Source organism: Varanus komodoensis, unplaced genomic scaffold (genome assembly GCF_004798865.1).
Source record: "Varanus komodoensis strain SLA01 unplaced genomic scaffold, ASM479886v1 scaffold2, whole genome shotgun sequence".
In the NCBI taxonomy this organism is placed as follows: Eukaryota; Metazoa; Chordata; class Lepidosauria; order Squamata; family Varanidae; genus Varanus; species Varanus komodoensis.
The window spans coordinates 8,049,419-8,069,778 of NW_025335568.1; the positions used below are offsets into that span (position 1 = coordinate 8,049,419).

Consider the following 20,360-nt stretch of genomic DNA (forward strand, 5'->3'; position numbering starts at 1 on the left):
CCAGTTATTGTGAATCTTAACTCAGTCTACTACAAGTTTATTCTTTGCTCTGAATAAGAGGGAAACTTTCACCAGCTAATGTTTCAACCATAGACTCTTTGTTTTCCTCTGAGGAGTCTGGCAGATCCTGCAGCTGGGAAACTGAACTGGAATTGCACTTCATCACTATAGCGCCAAGGGAATGTGGGGGGGGGGGCAGGGGAGATCTCAAAATGCTCAGGGCTTGATTTGTTGGTTCATGAGAACTCCTTGCTCTGTTCCTAAAAACAAGGATTAGCAGTGACTGTCTTTTCCTCTTCCATACAGAAGGCCTATAAAGAAGGTCATAACAATTTCATTCCAATAATAGCAGAAAAATGTGGATCTACTATTCCTACCAAAAATGTGACAGATAAATTGGTCCTTAGAGCAGAAGCAAAATTGGTCCAAATTTACCTTTCTTTTGTTTCTTGTGCTTTCTTCTTGACACAACTGGCAGAGGGCTGACTTTCCAGGGCCAAGAGTCTGCTCCTAAATTAAAAACATGCTCTCATTTAAGCATACAATAAGATTCCTGGCCAACCTTTTGACCTCATTTACAATTTGCTACCCTCCTTTCCACCTTGAGTAGTTAAATATCAGCAGAACTGCTAATTCAGCATCTTTACATTTATTTATAATGTGAACTTGGACCATTCAACAGAAAAATAAATATATCTTTTGTATAACACTTTCACCTGTTCAAAAATGAAAAAACCCTGTCAATTTCAAATTGCCCTCATACAAATCTATGCTGCATCCACACTCAGAATATTGTGTACAGTTCTGTCACTGCACCTAAAAAAGGATCGTACAGAACCGGAGAAAGTGTGGGAAAGCGCAATTGGAATGATCAAGGGGTTGGAGCAAATCCGCAGTGAAGGAAGTTTACAACAGCTGAGATTGCTTAGTATAGAAAAAAGGTAAGTAAGACATGATAGAGATCTACAGAATTATGCATATCGTGCAAAATTGGACAGGGAGACATTTTTCTTCCATAATACGAGAACCCAAAGAGGTCAACCCATGAGGCTGATTAGTGGGAGATTCAGGACAGATAAAATGAAGTCCTCCTTCACACAATGCATAGTGAAATTATGGAACTCACTTCCACAAGATGTAGTAATGCCCACCAATTGAAGGAAATGGGCCAAACTCATGGAGGTGAAGGCTACCAATGATTATGCCTCCTGACGGCTCTGTGCTACTTCTAGTATCAGAGGCAGTGTGCATGTGTACTCACTCCACTTGCTGGGGAACATGGGCAAGTGGATGCTGCCACACTCCTGCCACGCTTACGTGTTTCTCATGGGCAGCTGGTTGGCCTCTGTGTGAATCGATGCTGGACTGGAGGGACCACTAGTCCAATCCGGCAGGGCTCTTATATTCAAAGTATTTTACAAGCATTCTTTTAGCTAGTTGCAATCCTTACAAGAAGCATGAAGAAAGATCAGTATTATCCCACGTGACAGACGGAATATCAGTGCAGTTCAAAGTAGGCTGAAATTGTCAAACCACTTACTGCCAAAACAATCCCACTAAAAATGTTCCTGTTTGGCCCCAAGCCCGAGCACATGTTCTAATGCTTGAGAGTTCTGGCCAATTGGAACTGACAGGTTTTGTGAGATTGTGGGGTTAGTGGTTTTTGGAGTGGCTAATGAGGCTTCTAAAAAGTTACCCATTCATCTTTCAGGCAGATGTAAGATGGTATATGAAAAAATGCCAAGTGAAAAGCAACTAAAATTGCTTAATAAAAGGAAAGAATGTGAAGAACTGAATACATAAAAAGTAGTGATTATATTAAAGGAAACACAAAAACTAATTTCCAATAAATTATGAGTTACTTATATAAGCCTGATTCAAAAGGTAGTCCAGATAAAGCACCCTTATAGTTATACAATTGTATAATTGTACAAATTGGATTGTAAAGCACCCTTACTCAGGGTTAAAGGGTTGTTTGAATAGTAAAAGGTCATAATGCTTTAATATGCATTAATCTGAAGAGTTTTCAATTGTCAAGCTATGATTAAAGGCCTAAAGTTTTGCTCCAGTTAATGGTCAAACATCAACAGTTAATACTGTTTCGGCCAGATGCATTTAACATATGCCGATTGCTTAAAAGAATCTATGGAACTGAGCACAAAATGGACAAGCATCACACCACTACAGTACAGCAGGAAGAGCAAAAGGGACAAGGCTGTGAAGAAACAAGTAATGAGAATATAACGTTTTAACTGCAGTAAGGTACATTTCTTGTTCCACGCCACTCCTTCCATTTAAGGTGCCAAATCTCAATATACAATAAGCTTGGAAATCCATGAAAATGGACAAAAGCCATTCATTGTATAAATAAACCAGCATTCCAAAATCATGTTTTAATAAAAATATGTCATGAAGATAACATCATCTTTTGGCATCCAACACAAGGTACTCAAGCTCATATTACACCAGAAGAAAACAAATTACTTACATGGTCCTCTTTCAGGCTAGCGGGTATCCTGTAATGGGAAAAAGGTATCCACTCAGCATGCCGTTTCATCCACATCTTAACTAATAGAATAAAGACTTTGTGTGCATATAGTCAGAGCAATCATTTAGCGTTATCTCATGGCTGCAAAACTGACCATCTGACTCAAATCCAACACATTTAGGATTAAACAGAATTTAAGGACGGGGTTATTTTGCTCAGCTCGTACCCGCTTGGAAGAACCATGTTCTCTTTCACAGGTGCTCTCCACTGAGAATCTCCTTCCAAGAGTTTATTTCCTGCATCCTATTGATTGAAACAGATAGTGAGGAATCAAAGCAAAATGACCAGACCGGTTATTATGTACCTGTCCCTGCATGTTCGGTGCCCAATGATTCCTTATTCCTAGCAACAGCCCTCTTCAGTGCTGTAATAAGAAGATTCCAGAGAACATTTGAGCTTTAGGAAGCCATGGAATTGCTTACAACTATTTGAAGAACACAGGGATCAGTTGAAAGATCTAATGAGAACTGAGATTTCTGAAATTGTCATGTGCTTGTCATGAGCCTAAGCAACACAAAATCCTTGCTAATCAATGCAGGCCTCCCCCATGGGGTCTGGAAATTCCAGCTGGTGCAAAATCCAGCCACCAGCATACTTGTGCAAGCTAGACACTTCATATCACACATATTTTGCATATGTTGCATTGGTTTTCCCCTTTGTTAGTGTTTTGGTACTGACTTTTAAAGCCCTGAATAGTTTGGGTCCAGCTTGTTTGAAGGACCATTTAAGCCTACAGATACTGTGGACTGCAAATCTCATCTAGTCTAGCCTGTGCAGCCAATGGTGAGGGACAAAGTCCAGCCACATCTGAGGGTCATACCTTCCCCATCTGTGACTGACCCCCATATGAACCTGTTTGAGAATCACGCATTCCCCACCTGTGACTTGGCTCCTGAACCTATGAACCCCTCACAGATTCTCTGTTCTAAGATCAGTCAGGTTGGTGGGTACAAGGCCTTGTAAGGCCTACACCGATGGAATCTGACCTTCCAAGGCCTGCATATGAGAGAATGTTGGGGGACTGTAAACACCTCTCTCTCTCATTCTCTCTCTCTCTGCCAATGTTTGCTTATTTATGTGTTTGTTTAACCAAGCCACTGTTTTTAAAGTTTTGATGTTTTTCTGGTTCCCTGAATCCCATTTAATCCATTGCTCTTTTATTACATTATTCATCAGCTGTTTTGTTTTTAGCATTTTTATTGCAAGCTGCCTTGTGAGAGTTTGCCCTCAAAGGTGGGACTGAAGTAAATCAAGTAAATAGGTGCACACTGTAAATAGGTGCAAGGACACTGAACTCATTTCCGTGTAGGAAAAAGCTTGTGAGTGGCAAGTTGTGGCACACACCACAACTGCGCCCACACATCCCTCCTTTCCTCCCTACACACGTCCTAGAAATCTGTATCCACATATAGATGTGTACAAGCACGTGTGCACACCGGACAACACAGCAATTGCCCTAAAGAAGGGTCTGCCTATAATACGCGCAGCGCTTTTTCCTTAAAAGGAAATTACTTGTACAGGAGAACTACCATCTTTCAATCATACCTGAAGTTGCTTCACAATATCTCTGTGACAATCAGACCCCCCCATAACTGATAGGAAATACAAGCCAGAAGGAGACATAAGCAGATTCCCAAGTGTCGGGGCTAGAGGGAAATCAAGATCATGCCACAGTGAAGCATGCCGAGAAGGAGCATTACTGTTTTTGATCCAGTCTTCTGGAAGCCTTTGCTTTGGCTGGGCAAGCTTTTATTTTCTGGAATTCCATGGTGGGAATGTGACCATCGGTCTCGTTCCCGTTTCAGTTCCAGTTCAAGCTGACTCCTGCAGTGATGGCACATGGAGAAAAATCTTCTATAAAACACGCTTGAAATTACTGAACCCCATTTTTAAAAGCCATTTGAAAAATGAACCCCATTTTTGAAAGATGATCGCATTCTTCCCCCTCCAGAATGGCACCTCTCAGTAACAAGGCAAAGCTCATTGAAGAAAGACCATCATATACAGGTTGCAAATATCTAATAAAATTTGAATAATCAAGCAAGTTCCAATTTATTATACAGAAACCCAGGACAACTGTACTTCAGTAACCAGTGAGCCACCGTGACAGGTTGGCTTCCTGTAGCAGGAAGTAAATCCAGAGGCCTCCCAATCTTTTCAGGGGCAGAGGTTCTCTGTCATTCTCTCCTTCGTTTGGATTTAAGAAAACAGATACCCTCTCTGTTAGAAGTAGCTCCCACTGGTATCCTTCACTGGCCGTGGCTCTAGACTCATTGGCTCAACTAGTTCTTTCACAGACTATAACCGACTGTTGGGGCTGGCACTAAGTCCCATTAAACTCAACAGCCAGGTTCGGCCCAGCAGCACACCACGGCCGAAGCCACAGGGGGTTGTGGGGTTTGCCAGCAGCCATTTTGAATATTCAGTCCCGGGTGGGGAGTTGTCATGGTCTGTTTTGTCCAAGCCTGAACGGTGGAGAATGCTTAGGAAGAATCCTCAAAAGGCCTGTGGTGTGTTGTAGGGCTACCTGAGGATCACACAGGAACCCTCCGCAGGGCACTGAATATTTGAAATGGCCACTGGGATGCATCACAGGGGGCTGTAATGAGTGCACAAACCAGCCCATGTGGGCTTACTTCTGAGGAGATGCATGCACGACTGCACCCTGTGGATGCTGTTCTGCATGAGGGGGAAAGGGAATGATTTCTCCTGCACTTGTCTGATCTTCTTATAGTTATTTTTACTTAGCAGTGTGAACTAACTTGGGCTACATGTAATGGCAGCCAATGTGCAATGCATGCACCTACTTCCCCCACTTTCACATGGTACAATTTTGGAATATGCAGAATCACTCCCTGCAACAACCAAATCCAACCCCAGAGGAGGCTGGATTTCTTCCTCAAAGCACTACAGGCTTGCTTGCATTCATCCATCCATCCATCCATCCATCCATCCATCCAAATCTTAATATTTATACACCACCCCGTTCCCATAGTCTCTGGGTGGTGCACAAGAAATTAAACCCAACAGTGAGCAGTGCTGGCTAAGGCAACCTGCCTGTCAAGTCCATATAGGTACATGCAGGCACCGATCCATGCAGCAAGCCAGTAGGTGGTAAACCATGCCCATGGTTTTGAGAGTTGTCTCCTCCTCTTTCTGGGCACCGAACGCCTCTTGAGCAGCCTTGCTGACTGCTCGTCCCTCTGAGTGAGCCTGCGCAGACGGCTTCAGAAGAGCGGCAGGTAAAAGGCCTGCATCAGTGCTCACAAGGAGGGCAAGGCACCTGTGTGTGTGTGTGTTGCGGGGGGGGGGGGGGGCTGGTAGTGGAAGCAGGTGCTGGAGGATGTCTTTCTTCCTCTGGGGAAGCCCACTGTGACAGTACCTAAGAAACTCCCACAAACCAGAAAGCGATTCAAAATGAAGGTACTTCCCCGCCCACCAAAACAAAAACAAAAAACCAGGGATCTTTTCACCGCTGCTTGATGAGCTGTTCAATTTCCAGTTGAAGGCTATTGATCTTATCCCCAAACTCCAGCTTGAAGAGCCGGTTGTCCTCCTCCAGCGACTGGCGCTCTTTCTCTGACTGTTGCAATCTGGATTTGAGCCACATGAACTTGTGATAAAAAACAAAAGCCATGGTGGGGAGGAAGACTGAGATTAAACAATAAATTAAAGAAAGCAAGCTTGATGAAAGATGGACGGGAAGGTCTAACGGGAATGGGAATTGAGAAGGGTCAAAAGAGTAGCTAAAGAAATATCAAAATGTAGGTGAACCAGGCAGAAAAAGCTTCTATTTTCAATTTTTTTATTCTATTACTACAGCTTACAGTCATTAGATGATAAACATAAAACATCACTTTTATCCATAGTCAAAGCAAGTCTCAAGTACACAGTATTTGTAAGGTTTTTTTTTTTTAAATTTACGTTACACTGCAGCTTTATACAAGTAACTGGAACTTGCATAATGCGATACCTACTATATTAAGAAATTAGTGCATGTATCTGGTCTCTTCCACAACTGTTACATCAGGTTAAACACACAGGGCTCCAGACTGAATACAGAGTCGTGGACACGTACTTGGGATTCCCAGCCTACTTGAGGCTTTGCTGCAATGGGGCTGGGGGCAGGGGAGTTTACTTTCACAATATAAAACTGATTTCAGGCTACATGTATTCACCGGCCATGTGACAAATACTCAACACGATGGCTTAACTGGAGGGCAAACGGAGAGGTGGAGGGTATCACTCAGCAGAACCCTAAGGCGATCGATCGCACATGCCTGTCCACCACGGACCTGCCATCTTGAGGCGCGCCGTGGCATGTGGCCGGGGCACGTGGCAACTTTCTCCACATGCCTGCTCAGAATGTGCATGGAAATCACTTCCTTAAAAGTGCTGCACCCACACCAAAGTCTACAGACAGCACAGAGAAAGGTGGCATGGGCCCCTCTGGGCATTCCTACTGGCCTTTCCAGGGTGAGTGGCGGACAGCATAGAAATCCAAGCCAAAGGGGTGGGGAAGAAAGGGGCAAAGAATCTGGGCACTCTGTCACAGAATCCAGGACCATTCCAAGAACAACATTCCCTCTTTTCCAGCCCTCAGCCTATTTAAGGTGGGGATGAGGACAGATTCTGCTTGTAACAACATTCTAAGGGGTCGTACTCTATCCCCCTTTGAAATCAGGGCACCTGAGGTTCAGGGTTGATAACTGTGTTTTCTGCTGTTCTAAAGTTTGTCTCTAATGGGCTTTTTAAAGAGCCGGGGTTGTAGGTTAGGATTTTGAAGCAGTGTGTTTAGGAAGGAGCAATTCCTCCCCGTGGTTTTGACAGAGCTGCACCCCTGAGTGCTCTCATTTCACACCTGCTGATAAATCAAAATGAGTGATCAGCCAGAACATGTGGCCCATGTCAAGCCTGCCAGGTGGATTTTAGGAATGTGAAAGCTCAAAATTCTACCTCCAAGAAGAGGTGGCTGGCATTGTAATTGTTCTGGCGGTATCACATTTGGATATCTACTGAAAACATTTAACCCCGAGACAGAATTTTAAATGGTGCCTGCACTGCCTGAACAGTTTACTTCAAATGAGCTGGGTACATTTACAAGCATGCTACACTGAAGTGCAATTCTCCGGGTTTCTTATTTTTTTAAAAGAAAAGAGAACAGACCTAACAAATCAGCTGCTTTGCCAAAGACAGCTCTGCAAGCTTGCAAGAGAACACAATTCTGCCCCAAAGATTTTAAGATGAGGCAACAGTTCTTTCCTCCATCTCTACTAAAGTTATTTTCCCCCTACTCTCCAATTTGCTTGAACACAAAACAGGGAATTTTTATAAGAGGGAACTTAAAAAAAAAGGCAGACTACTGAAACTAAAAATAAACCAAAGCCCTATTTGGGGTATCTTGACTGGTCTTACTAATGACTATCTACATCCACCTTCCTCAATCTGACACCCTCCAGATATGCTTGACTACAAGTTCTAGTCCGACACACCTGGAAGATACTAGGTTGAAGGCTGACTTAAACACTTAAGCCTGTTTAGGGACCAGTAATGGGAGCACTTGCAGCCTCCAGAAAGAGGCACCCCAATTTAACCCTAAACAACAACAACAAAAAATGTTTTTACACTGCAACATGGTGTTTATCTTGACTCTAAGCTTTCCTTGGTCTTTCACTGCAACTCTTCCCATATCTGAATCAAATACTTAGGGTCAAATTTTAGCAATAGCAAAAGGCAACTTTAAACAACAACCAGGTTATTGTATGCCATAGCTACTGTCAATGACTGGCCAGCAGTAAATCACTACCTATTCCATTCATCCCTCTTAAACAAGGTAAGAACAACAAACTGTTTTGTAAAATACATGATTCCATCTTTCCTACAAGAGGAAGAGAGGGGAACACACACTATCATGAAAGTCCTTCAGGAAAAGAGAACCACTATCTATTTTATTTTATTTGGAAAATAAAGGCAGAGGTAGAAGACAATGCAGAGATTAAAAGGGTATCTGGTTTTTTGAAAGAGCTAGCAACTGGGCTCTGCACTCATGCCACTTAAAGGGGTGAATGAAAAGATTAACGAATTATTTTTCCCAGTGCAAAAGGACTGGAATGGGCTTGCTATCGTGGCTTGTCCCTTCACTTCAAAATATTCCAGTGACAGCTTGGTGCAAATTTGGTCAGCATTATTTATTCTGGGTTATCTCTGTTTCTCAGCTTATTTCTTTATGCTCACACACAGTGGGTTATAGCACGATAATGGGGTTGTCTGGCAAATGGTCTTAGGAAAGTCGTCTTGGAGGAGATTGCAGAACAATGCAGTTTTATTTACCCACATTTCAAAGAGGGTGAAAAGTGCAAGGAACTGAGAAAATCCAGGCAGAAACACTTTGCCTTGCTCTAAAGTGAAAGAGTATAACCTGACCACCCTTCAGTTGGAATAACTTAAAGCCAAGTATCATCATCATCATCATCATCATCATCATCATCATCACTATTGTTATTTTTCCTTTTATACTGCCCAATAGCGAGGCTTGCTGGGTATCCAGGGGCTGCTGCATTTCTTGCATTGTGTGCTGTGCAGGCCCCGGCATGTTGGACAGACTTCCAAATAACATGCATTTGCAATAAATGCTTGTGGGGAAAGCGTGCAGTGTGGACAAGGCTCTGGTGAACCAGGACGAGGCCCTTTTGATGATGACCAGAATCATACTTGTGATGTGAGCTTCTCTTAGACTTGCGTTTGAGAGGAACGAGAGCTACAGGATCACAGCTCGCAGCAGTGCCCAACTGCTCTCAGCTCTCATGTGTATATTTTCTTCGTCTATTTCACAACAAGGTAACAGAGAAAACTACCTCAGCTTTCCTTAAATTTAAGCATGGGGGGCAGAATGGAGTTCCCCTTTTCCAGTATCTTGTCAACAGTAAAAAGTTTGTGCTGTATACACTTCATATCAATTATATGTACAAAGCCACAAATCTCATTTTACTTGTGATTTTCTGAAGTCAAACTGCTTGTAGTTTAGTAAAGTTTACACAACAAATAACTGGGAAAGTTATAGACTAACTTTTTCTACTTAAAAAAAACCAACAGATTTTTTAAAATGTAAAAATCCTCCAAAATCCAAGTCAACTTTAGGTGACAACTTTAAATCTGACATCTAAATTCTTGACTTTATTTTGCTTTTGCCTCATAGCTGAGTTGAGATGTCAGAGTTGTGAGGTGACCAGCTGCAAAAAGAAACAAGGAAAACAAGGAAAAAGAAAGAAACGAAAGGCCTAATGGGACTTCTGAATCAGTTTGTTTGCTGCACTATTTAAGGTTTTTGCCTGTTTCACCAAATCCTTTTCACTATATGAGAAAAGGGCATAAAGATGATATGAAAAGAAGGTGGGAGGAGGAAACAGACAGTAGAAGAAAACATCAGTTAAGTCAACAAATACCAAAGACTAAACATCACCAAGCTTTTATGATGCGTGTGCTAAGATACAACTTTTAAACTTCATTTAGTAGCAGCAGGAGGTGCAGGTATAAACATATACGTAGTAATGTTGTGTGTTTGCAAAATTGATGTCTTCAAGCACAGGCGCTTTTGAAAAGATGCTCTTCATTGTTGGAAGTTTTCTGAAAGTGCTGAAATCACATTAGGCCAAATTCTGACCTTCTCTGGTTGAATGTCAGTCTACATTACCTAGCAGCTCTGTATGCGTAAAAGGAGCTACACAAAAAAATGCATGCTCACTTCTTCAGGGATCCTACAAAATTAATTCTAGCCATCTCCTTCATACTTTCCCCAAGACTGCTACTACCTAGTGTTTTCGGAAGGACATGTTGTCATCCCTCTTCATGTGGTCTATAGGCTGCACAGGCCCGCCCTCCTGACCCTTTATGAAGTCCCCTGCTGAGCCACTGAAATTCAGTGGATGAGACGGTCCTTGAAAAGCAGAAGATGAGTTTGCCACAGAAACTCGGCATTCATTAACAGAAAAAGTGTGATCTTTACCTGCTTCTATTTTACCGTATTTCAGTGGCAAACAGCAAATGGCTGCTTTTCAAAGATGCTTTCTCATCCCGCCACTGTGTAGTGGCACAGTGATGGAGACATGAGGAATGACCCCAGTGGTGCCCAGAAGGAAATGGTAGCCACCCAACCCACCAGCTGCTTTAGGTATTCCCGTCAGGACAGCACAACTACAATTATACATTGCTTAAAGAAGCAAGTTTCAATTTTACCTTTGTTCAAGCAGTTTAATGGTTGCAGCCATCTGATTTGTCTTCTCCTCCAAGCGACTGTTTAGTTCACTCTTCTGTTTCACTCCCAGGTCTGAACTCTGGAAATGGAAAAGGTCATACTTCATCCTTAGTGGTGAAATGGTAACTATAGAAGAACATTAAGGTTACTTTCTTTATCTGTTTGTATAAAAGCAATGGCACACACACTAAAACAATTTTATATTCAAAATTAAACACAGGCTAATGTTATAACTGGCACAACGGTGTGAAGCAATAAGGAAAAATTTTCATGCAAAACACGGAACATTCTAAAAAAGCAAGGACAAAAGAATTATATTGTTGCTAATTGTCTGCTAATTTTGATCCAAAATTCCACCAATTCATCTGTTATTCTTAGTTTATTCATAAGTCAGTCCACTGAGGTAGGCAATTCCCATGTTTTGACAAGCATCTTGTCAAAACATCTTGGATGTTTAGCTAAGCTTTGTGAATTTAAACTAAATCAATTTCAGTAAGCGATAGCGTTATTCAAAATGTTCATTTATGCATCACTCAGCAGCATCACAATGTCAATTAACAGTTATGTCCAATGTTTTGAACAGGCAAAAATATTCATTCACAGTGAACATTGGCCACAATTTTAGAATGGAGACCTGAAATGTAAAGAGGACAGAAATGCCCTTATTTCAGGGGAGCATGACTTTGAGCCCCATTTCAGCCATAAGCTCACCAAGTCATAATCTTGCCCAAGTCACCCTCTCATCCACAATTCCTCCTTATAAATGGCAATTATACTGCTCTGATGCCACTAAACAACCTTATTGTACAACTGGAACTTTAGAAGTACCTTAGAAGTAAATTGTACAAAGGTTGAGTTTCTTAACGCAAGTTTTATTATGTTGGCCCTATGTCCATAAAACCAGAGCTCGCCATGCCTTTAACCTTTTGTCAGCAGAGTAGGCAAAGACTGCAGGCTAGTCGCAAAAGCTGGATTGGAAATGCCTCAGGTCTGGCATGAGCCGTACTCTCCTCCATACAGGAAAGCTTGTCAGTGAATCTTGGTTAAGAGCTGGAGGGTGTACAATTGGCAAGAAGGTGAGAGAGTGCACACAGCCCCTCATTCCTTCTGAAACCTCTTATCCAGGGTTAAGGGACATTTAATGTTCTATCTGTACCAGCCCAGATGGCTCACGGTGGGGAAGCTGCAGAAGCAGCACAGTAGAGGAGAAGCAGAGATGCACTCTCCAGAGACAGAGACACCCCAGTAATGGTTCTTCAGAAAAGGGCCCCGCTAGCTGTTGTCCAACAGAAGCTGTTGCAGGCTTCTGTATGTTTTTTTTTCTATAGCAACGCTACCCCTCACGTTCAAAGGGAAGTAACAGTCTTTAACTGTGGAAGCCAAGTGAAGCAGGGGTGTAGCATATGAAGGGTCTCTTGATGAGCCTCCAAGCTGAGCGAGCCTCTGACTGGGAATCAGAACCAGACTGCTGAGCTAGTCCTGCTTGCTTACCTGCAGCTTGAAGGAAAGTTCAAGTTTTAGGGCCCTGAGATCCTCAAGTTGCTGCCTGAGTGCCACCAGCGCATCTTGCTTCTCACACACATCTTTTTCCAGCATCTTCATGGCCAGTTCCATTTCTTGTCTCATTCCAATCTGCACTTCCAGTTCTTTTTCCACATCCTATACCATACACACACAAAACACATATAATATCTGGAATGTATCAAAAACACTTACTCCAGTGGTGGCGAACCTACGGCACGCGTGCCACAGCAGGCACGCAGAGCCCTCTCTGTGGGCATGCGAGCCAAGTCGCCCCAGCATCGCCCCAGCAGCTGAGCATTGGATACAAGTGCATGCTTGGAAAGGAGTAGTGGTGCCAGGCGATAACGTCACAAGCCACAACATATTAGCCGCGGCACATCTGAGCTTTCGCATGGCTGTTCAGTGCACTGCCAAGTGTGTGTGTGTGTGTGTGTGCGTGCGCACGCAAGCTTTGACTAACAGCGAGGTGTTTTTTCTCAACAAAAATCCTCAGTTTTCAGGTTTTATTGCAGTGTTGGCACGTTGTGATAAATAAGTGGGTTTTGGGTTGCAGTTCGAGCAATTGGTCTCTAAAAGGTTCACCATCACTGGCTTAGGGTTAGAAAAACGCAGTGTCCTGGCATGATTTTCATGGCTGGAATGTGTTCAGAATGGGCAGAATAGATGAGCTATGCAGAAAAAGTTACTCAAGGAAGGCTTTTTCAAAATCACCCACTTTTCAATGGAACTTTTTCCTTATATTAGGGTTAGGGGTGTGCACCAGAGTAGAGTTAGGGTTAGGAAAACGAGGTCTTCTGGCATGATTTCGATGGTTGGAATGTGTTTAGAATGGGCAGAAATGTTGAGCTGTGCAGAAAAAGCTACTCAAGGAAGGCTTTTTCAAAATCGCCCTCTTTTAAATGGAACTTTACCCCTATATGAGGGTTAGGCAAGTGCACCAGGGTAGGTTCAGGCCAGTGATGGCAAACCTATGGCATGCGTGCCACAGCGGGCATGCGAGCCAAGTCACCCCAGCAGCCAAGCTTCGGATAACAGTGTACATAGGGGCCACGTTCATGCTCAGAAAGAAGTAGCTACACCAGGCGATGAAGTTATGTGCTTTCGCAAGGCCAGTCACTGCACTGCCAAGGATATATATATATATATTTGCTTGGACTGGCTGTGAGTTGTTTTTTCTAAACTAAAACCTCAGTGTTCAGGTTTTATTGTAGTGTTGGCACTTCGCAATAAATAAGTGGGTTTTGGGTGGCAGTTTGGGCACTCGGTCTCTAAAATGTTCGCCACCACTGGCTTACACTGACACTGAAATTGGAGCTGCAGGAATTCTACTATTTGTCCAGACAGGGGATGAGATAACTAATTTCAACACAAATTAAGAAGAGCAACAAAGATATTTTGCCATAAACAAAGCAACGGTATGCGCTTTTGCATATTTAATGCTACCAAATTTATTAAGGGATGAGTTTACATAGGCTAGAACCTACTTTATCAGAAGCATTATTCTTCCACCCTATGAAGTAAGATAAAAAGCTCATGCCACAAGAAATGTAGTGGTTTTTAAAAGTGCCCCAGAGTTCTCGCTGTTCTCTTTCAAAACCTGGCCTAACAAGGGTCAATTGCTGAGAGCACATGCTTTGAATGCAAACAATTCCAAAGTTCAATCCCATGCATCTCCAAATAAGAAAGAGAAAGATCCTTGTACGAGATCCTAGTAAACCAGTCCTAAGCTTAACAAACCCAGGGTTCTGATTCAGTACAGGGCAGCTTCTAACGTCCCAGATACTACATCAACATGGAGGGTCTAATTAGGGTTGAGACAGGCTTAGGGGTTTGGGCTTTTTTAGCACACTGGATATTCTTTTCTTTTTCTCCACAGAATATTATGGACCTGTCACATTTAGGAATCCTGCATGAATTCCACAGAATGGGTACCCATTTCCATTATGAGCTGGCATGCTCACTCTTACCAAAGTATTCTGTATGACAGCATTATGGTACAGAATTATAAGATCATCTGAGCGTATGCATCTGAGCTTGTCATTGGCCCCTCTCTAATATCTATGCAATGCCACACCCACTGCACTTTCTGCTCAAAGCATATCTCACTGCCATCTAAGAGGACAATGAATGTTAGCCAAAAGTTCTGACTGACACAACAGCTATTGCATATTGCATTACTGAGAATAAGACAGTAATTATCTATCTTTCTACCATATTCCAAATATGGCCAAGGATTCATATTTCTACCACAATTTTCTCCTTTCCATTTTATTAACACTTTTGCTGACTTCTCACCAAATTGAACCTTTTTTCTGTGCTCCACTATAAATAACACACCACAACCGCTAGACAACTTAGTATCTTGCCTGTCATTATTTGGAGACTTCCACTACCTTAGTGAAGGTATTGCATATGAAAGAAGTCCAGTATTATTGTGGCAAATATGGCCAAAATTCTGCTGAGAAGCAGACACCTGAATTCTGGTGTGATCTTCTCATCCCTGCCTTATATGCAGCTGCTTGGTACAAAAGTTAGTCATATAGCTCTGCTCCATGTCCCACAGAAAAACTTTTTGATCTTCCTCTTGCTCCAGAGAAGGGCCTCCACTGAATGAGATCCACAGCGTCCCTTCTGATGTCCACTTAAACCCTAAGCAGAAAGCAGCCCAGCTCACCAGCCGCAGCTGTGTTTCCTCCTTCAACTGTTTCCGTGCTTCAGTAAGAGCATGTCCATCCGCAGTTCTCTCTTGCTTAGTTACCTGCAATTGATCAACAGACCAGGAAATCAAATGAAACAGGAGATTTTTGGTACTCAGCCAGTATTCCAATCATTAAATAATGCCAGTGCTGTCTGTTCTCTATGCACTGAGTGCTACCTTATCTGAGTGGATGCTAAGAAGCTAGTTCGGATGGCATGAGCTACAACTGGCTAGTAATTGTGGAATTCACAGACCAGCACTGCACCACAATTTAAATGTTTAATATTCATTTGGACTGTATGAACTGGGTCATTATGTCGTAAACAAAGAGCCTGAGCAAGAAGGTACATTGCAGTAAAGCGCCCACAGAATAAAGAGGTCCTGGCCAAATGAACTGAATTGCAGGGGGCAAGGAAGAGAACTCATGGTAATTACTAGACAAAATGTACGTACACACACACACACCTTTCTGTTGCATTCCAAAATAAATGAACTTTCTTCTTTAACTCGCTCCATGTCTTCTTGTAGTGTTATAATTCTGTTGTTTGCAACAGCAAGCTGTGTCAACAAGAAGAATGCAAGATGTTAATAAAACCACTATTTTTGAATTTTAGTGATACTTTCTTTGTAGCAGGTACTTAAAACCTTATGCGTAGTGGCCAAGGGGCTGGACTTTGACCAGAGAATTCCTGTTGCATAGGTACATCTTCGTTGGCTAACAATTACGGAAGCTGGACAAGAGAAGAAAGCCAGCATGCCCTCTATAAGAACTGTAGCCCTGATAGTTTCCAGTGGTATCAAGCAAAGTAAAGGCTAATCCAAAGATATGATGCTACCACCCTCCATTAAAGTGGGCCATTAGTTGCTTATGCATAGTAACATTAAATATGCATACATTTATATGCAGACACGCTTAATTTTATTTTTACATCATCTGTCACACCAGACCCCACTGCATTTCTCCATGTAGGAAAGTATATGAATCATTAAATCTGAATTCACTTAATGTCTGGAATTCATAGAATGATAGAATAGTACAGGTGGAAGAGGGCATGAAGACCACTGGGTCCCAACCCCCTGCTGTTGCAGGACACCAAGTTCGGCTGTTGCAGAATTTGTTTTTTCCAAACAGTCACAAAACATATTTATTTCACTTTACCTACCTCCTCTGTAAGTTTAGTGTTGGATTTTTCCAAAGCATCAACCTTTGCCTGCAGATTATTGACTGTGGCACTGTCAAATTAGAGAGAACTTTAGTAATTATATTGAAATGTAAGAATTCAGCATTAGTCAGCCAATTCTTCTAAAGATCATATACAAATAGGAAATAACTCTTTACCTTAAATGTCTATTGAGTTCCTCTACATAATTTTTCTGGTCCAGAATTGCAGTAATTTGACCATCTCTGGAAATGGGAAACAGTGAATATTAACAAGCAGCAGCTAAACATTATAGATCAAAGTAACATGTTCAGGGTGAAAAGGAAGAAAATTTGTTCTATTGTTGTTGAACATAGGAAAAACAACCCAAAAAAGCACTAAGAGCTGAGCAAAAGTTTATTATCTTGCTCTCTAGGACCAGACAAAAGAAACATTGGCTTGACTACAAGATGTTGTGGTCTAAATAGACAAAAAATCATTTGCAACAAGGCAGCAAACAGGTTTGAAATAGGTTTGTGAACAATGATTTATAACTGTGGTTTGGAATGATCACCAAAGTCTTCCACCCTCCAGATACTATTGTACCAGGAAGATCAGAGTGGACTTCCAAAGCCAAGCACAGAGAGGACAAACCAGAAAAGACAACAAGTCTCTCTATATCAGATGTTTTAGCCTACAATTCCCATGCATTGGCTATTGCTGGCTAGGGCTTATGAGCACTGTAGGTTAAAACTGCCAAAACTTTAAAAGGTCCATCAGTTGCACACTCCTCCTCCAAACTATAGTTTGCATGCTGTAAATTCAGAAGCTCAAAACAAGATTTAGATTCTGAAATGAGTAACTGAAAGTAAAACCCTGATGCGCAAGAATATATAGGAAAAAATCACATAGGATGCAAGGGAAATATGAGGAAAGCAAAACAAAACATATTCCCCGAAGGTTTCAGAAATGGTAATCCATAGGTACAATGAATAATTAAACCACAATTTGTGTCACCTACTGTTTTATACAGTAGCATGCAACTCTCTGTAAGTTAAGTCACAGTTGCTCTACTGAGTATGTTTAAAGTATATATACCAAAAGAAGTGTCGGCTCTCACACCAATGCCTCCACTTCTGCACTTCAAAGTTAAAGGCATATTGATGCGACATCTTGTGATTTGTACTAGAGCCACATCATCTCCCAAAACAAAAAAGCCCCCGAGATAATGGCCTACACTAGCATTCCTATTAGCATGTTGATAGTCTTCATCTATTTTTTTTGCTTATGAACCATTTCAGCGTTAAATGCTGCCTACAAAGTGTTCGAAACTTTCATGATGTTGTGTTAAGCCTGTCGCTGCATGCTAGAGTTATCGCGCGGACTGGACTTGCAAGATCCGCGTTCTAGTTTTCACCTGGCCATAATGCTCACTTGGTAATTCTGGGCCAGTCATTGACTTTCAGCCCAACCTACCTCACAGGGTTGTTGTGAGGATAAAATGGAGAGGAGGAGGATTCTATAACCTGACTTGGATTTCTTCAAGGAAAAGGGGAAGGATATAAATGCTATTATCAGGAAAATACAAAGCAATATAGAAGACAAGTTTCCACTAAAATACAGCTTCATGGGCCAATTTGAAACACTAAGACAGGGCAGAAAACATTACTTACCCCTCATTACCCTTACTGCTGTTCCCATCCTTTAAGTACATCGAAAAATCAATAACTCCAACCTACAGTAGAAGATAGTAATATTCTTGTCAAACACAATTAGATATCTTCTTACTTGTAACTTTCTTATTAACAGAAACTGAATGTCTTATTTGAGACATGGGTGATAACGTGGCAGATGAGTCGGATCTACGCTCACGCCTTCCCATTTTTCTTTTTCTTCAGCATTGATCCCATCTCCCTACTGCTTTTTATACTCAAAACATTTTGCTCTTGGCACAGAAATAAAGCATGAGACAATCTTGGTATATGCATACTATCACTTGCAAGCTCATTATCTGTTCTGCTGGATCATAGGCACAGCATTTTAATCCACTGGTGCATTTCGAAAATTCAGCTGCTCAGAAAAGGCAGGAGCTATGTTTACAGTTAGCTCACTTCTCTCTGAAGGGAGCAACTTAGAAGGAGAAAGGGACAGCAGATCACGGCCAGCTCTTTCTCCTAAGTACAACCAAGTGTATACAGGAAATGTAAATTAATACACATGAGTTCAATTACACCCAAGATTTAGCTTCCTCTACAATTCTGACCTAGGAATAAGCAAAGAATTTTCACTGTTTAGAACCTCCACTAATGTTCTTAAATATACATGTTTCTATAGCCCATTGCATAGAAGGCACCTGCGGAACACTCATGGGACCACCGTTTCATGAGCCTGTAACTTTCACTGACAACAATTATTTATCCTTCTGCATATATTTCTGCTGCCCTTCATGTCAACCCGCCACACTGCCACCACACTTTCATTTGCCTAGAAGTACAAGAATAAAGCATGCAACCTAAGCAAGTTATACGTATTTTTATAAAAGCAAATCTGCAAATCCGTGGTAATATTTTCTACACCAAATATATCTTTTCTAGCATAAAGCTGTGTTTGAAACATGGTGATGAGAGAGAGCTTTGTGAATATCCTGGACTGGCATAAAGAGAAACAAGTGGGCCTAGATCCAATCAAGCCAAAACTTCCCTTGGAAGCAAAAATGACAAAACTGAGGCTGTCATACTTTAGACACTTTGTTGGAAGACAAGACTCCATGGAGAAGTCTATAATGCTAGGGGAAGCTGAAAGCAGAAGAAAAGGAAAACCAAATATGAGACGGATTGACTCCATGAAGGAAGCCGTAGCCTTGAGTTTACAAGAGCTGAGTGCTGAGCAGAGCTATAAAGGATACAACATACTGGAGGACATTAATTTACAGGATGACCATAACTTGACAACATATAACAGCCGCAGCATATAAAGGAAAAGTCTGGGGGTTTTTTAAAGCTCAAAGTTCAGATTTCCTTGAACATGCTCTAGCACAGTTTATAAACTTCCTTTTTTCTGCTTTTACTTCAAGCAGAACAAAGGAAAAGAAACTGAAGTGATTATTTGGTTTACAATAGCTAGTAAAGCTATAAGAGGGAAGGAAAAAGCTCATTCTATAATTGCTTATAAGCAGCTGTATACATTTTTCAGATGGAAAAATACAGCAAAATCAAAATGTTCCTTCTTCCTGAGATATGTCAGAACACAACAAGAATCATCACTATCTTAATTCTCAATTCCACAAGACAAAAAGAAAATGCAAGTTTCTTTTAAAACAACAGCAGAAGAATCTGTAATCAGAGTTCAGTGAAGTCGCATTGATCTTGTGCAGCAGCCACTCACCTCCCAAAAAGCAAAACATGTCAACACAAAAGCCCCACACTAGATTGATCTCAAATGCTGAAATTTCTATGAAAGCCACTCTGAAGAGAATACAATTCATCCCCCAATTAAAGATCAATTAAATGCGGAGCACCTGGGAGTCCAAATCTTCACCCTTCATGCAGAAATTTGCATCAATGACATTCAAGCCTACTAAAAGACCAGCAATTATGGCACCTTCTTCCTCCATCATGAGTGCATTTGGTTCATAAAATTCACTGCAAAACAAATTGAAATAAAGCTTCTTAAATCACTGAAGGTGCTCCCAGGCAGAGAGCACCTAGCACTAATCAAAAGGCATAGTGCACCGTTTCCAAACATTTTCCTTATTTTTTCCTGGTAAAAAGCAGCCACAGAAAAACACAGGAATGTTTCATATACAAGACAGTAACATCCCTGTGAAATTCCATGAACTAAGCAGGTTGATTGCACTATAAATGCTTCATCCGGAAGCATCCTCTTTTCCACTTTCATCCCTTTAAGTCTGCAATAATTCTGCAGTCACTCAGAACTATACATTGTACTGAATACATAGTGTGCTGCCATGTCTTCTGTTTTTCTTTAATCTATTTTTTCTTTAGGTTAATTTCTTTAATCTATGTCGCTGAGGTGCAGAGAGATTCTTATCCAAAGCACAACACACAGGGGAGATAAATTCTCCTTTCACTCCTGCAAATTCATCCCTTCCCTCTTGCCCATATGGATCCTTCTCCTTCTGCTTGTCTGGAACAAGACCATTGCAGATGACAACACAAAACCAGAATTAAGCAAGAGTTC

The 20,360-nt window shown here is 41.6% G+C and overlaps 1 protein-coding gene across 6 annotated transcripts in view; it reads right to left on the reverse strand.

Moving 5' to 3' along the window:
• The window catches only part of RUFY3 (RUN and FYVE domain containing 3), a 58,648-nt gene that overhangs the window by 1,929 nt on the left and 36,359 nt on the right, over positions 1–20,360 (reverse strand). For 4 of the 6 annotated variants that reach the window (XM_044428364.1, XM_044428362.1, XM_044428363.1 and 1 more), the window contains 13 exons: positions 19,678–19,801; positions 17,834–17,895; positions 16,361–16,426; positions 16,185–16,254; positions 15,487–15,579; positions 14,998–15,081; positions 12,291–12,458; positions 10,781–10,878; positions 6,022–6,141; positions 4,249–4,372; positions 2,715–2,791; positions 2,489–2,516; positions 436–510 (listed from right to left, as the gene is read on the reverse strand). In XM_044428364.1, the coding sequence (XP_044284299.1) occupies positions 436–510; positions 2,489–2,516; positions 2,715–2,791; positions 4,249–4,372; positions 6,022–6,141; positions 10,781–10,878; positions 12,291–12,458; positions 14,998–15,081; positions 15,487–15,579; positions 16,185–16,254; positions 16,361–16,426; positions 17,834–17,895; positions 19,678–19,801 (1,189 nt within the window). Of the gene's footprint in view, positions 1–435; positions 511–2,488; positions 2,517–2,714; positions 2,792–4,248; positions 4,373–6,021; positions 6,142–6,336; positions 9,899–10,780; positions 10,879–12,290; positions 12,459–14,997; positions 15,082–15,486; positions 15,580–16,184; positions 16,255–16,360; positions 16,427–17,833; positions 17,896–19,677; positions 19,802–20,360 lie in introns of those variants that run through there. The other 2 variants (XM_044428366.1, XM_044428367.1) reach the window with 1 other exon arrangement.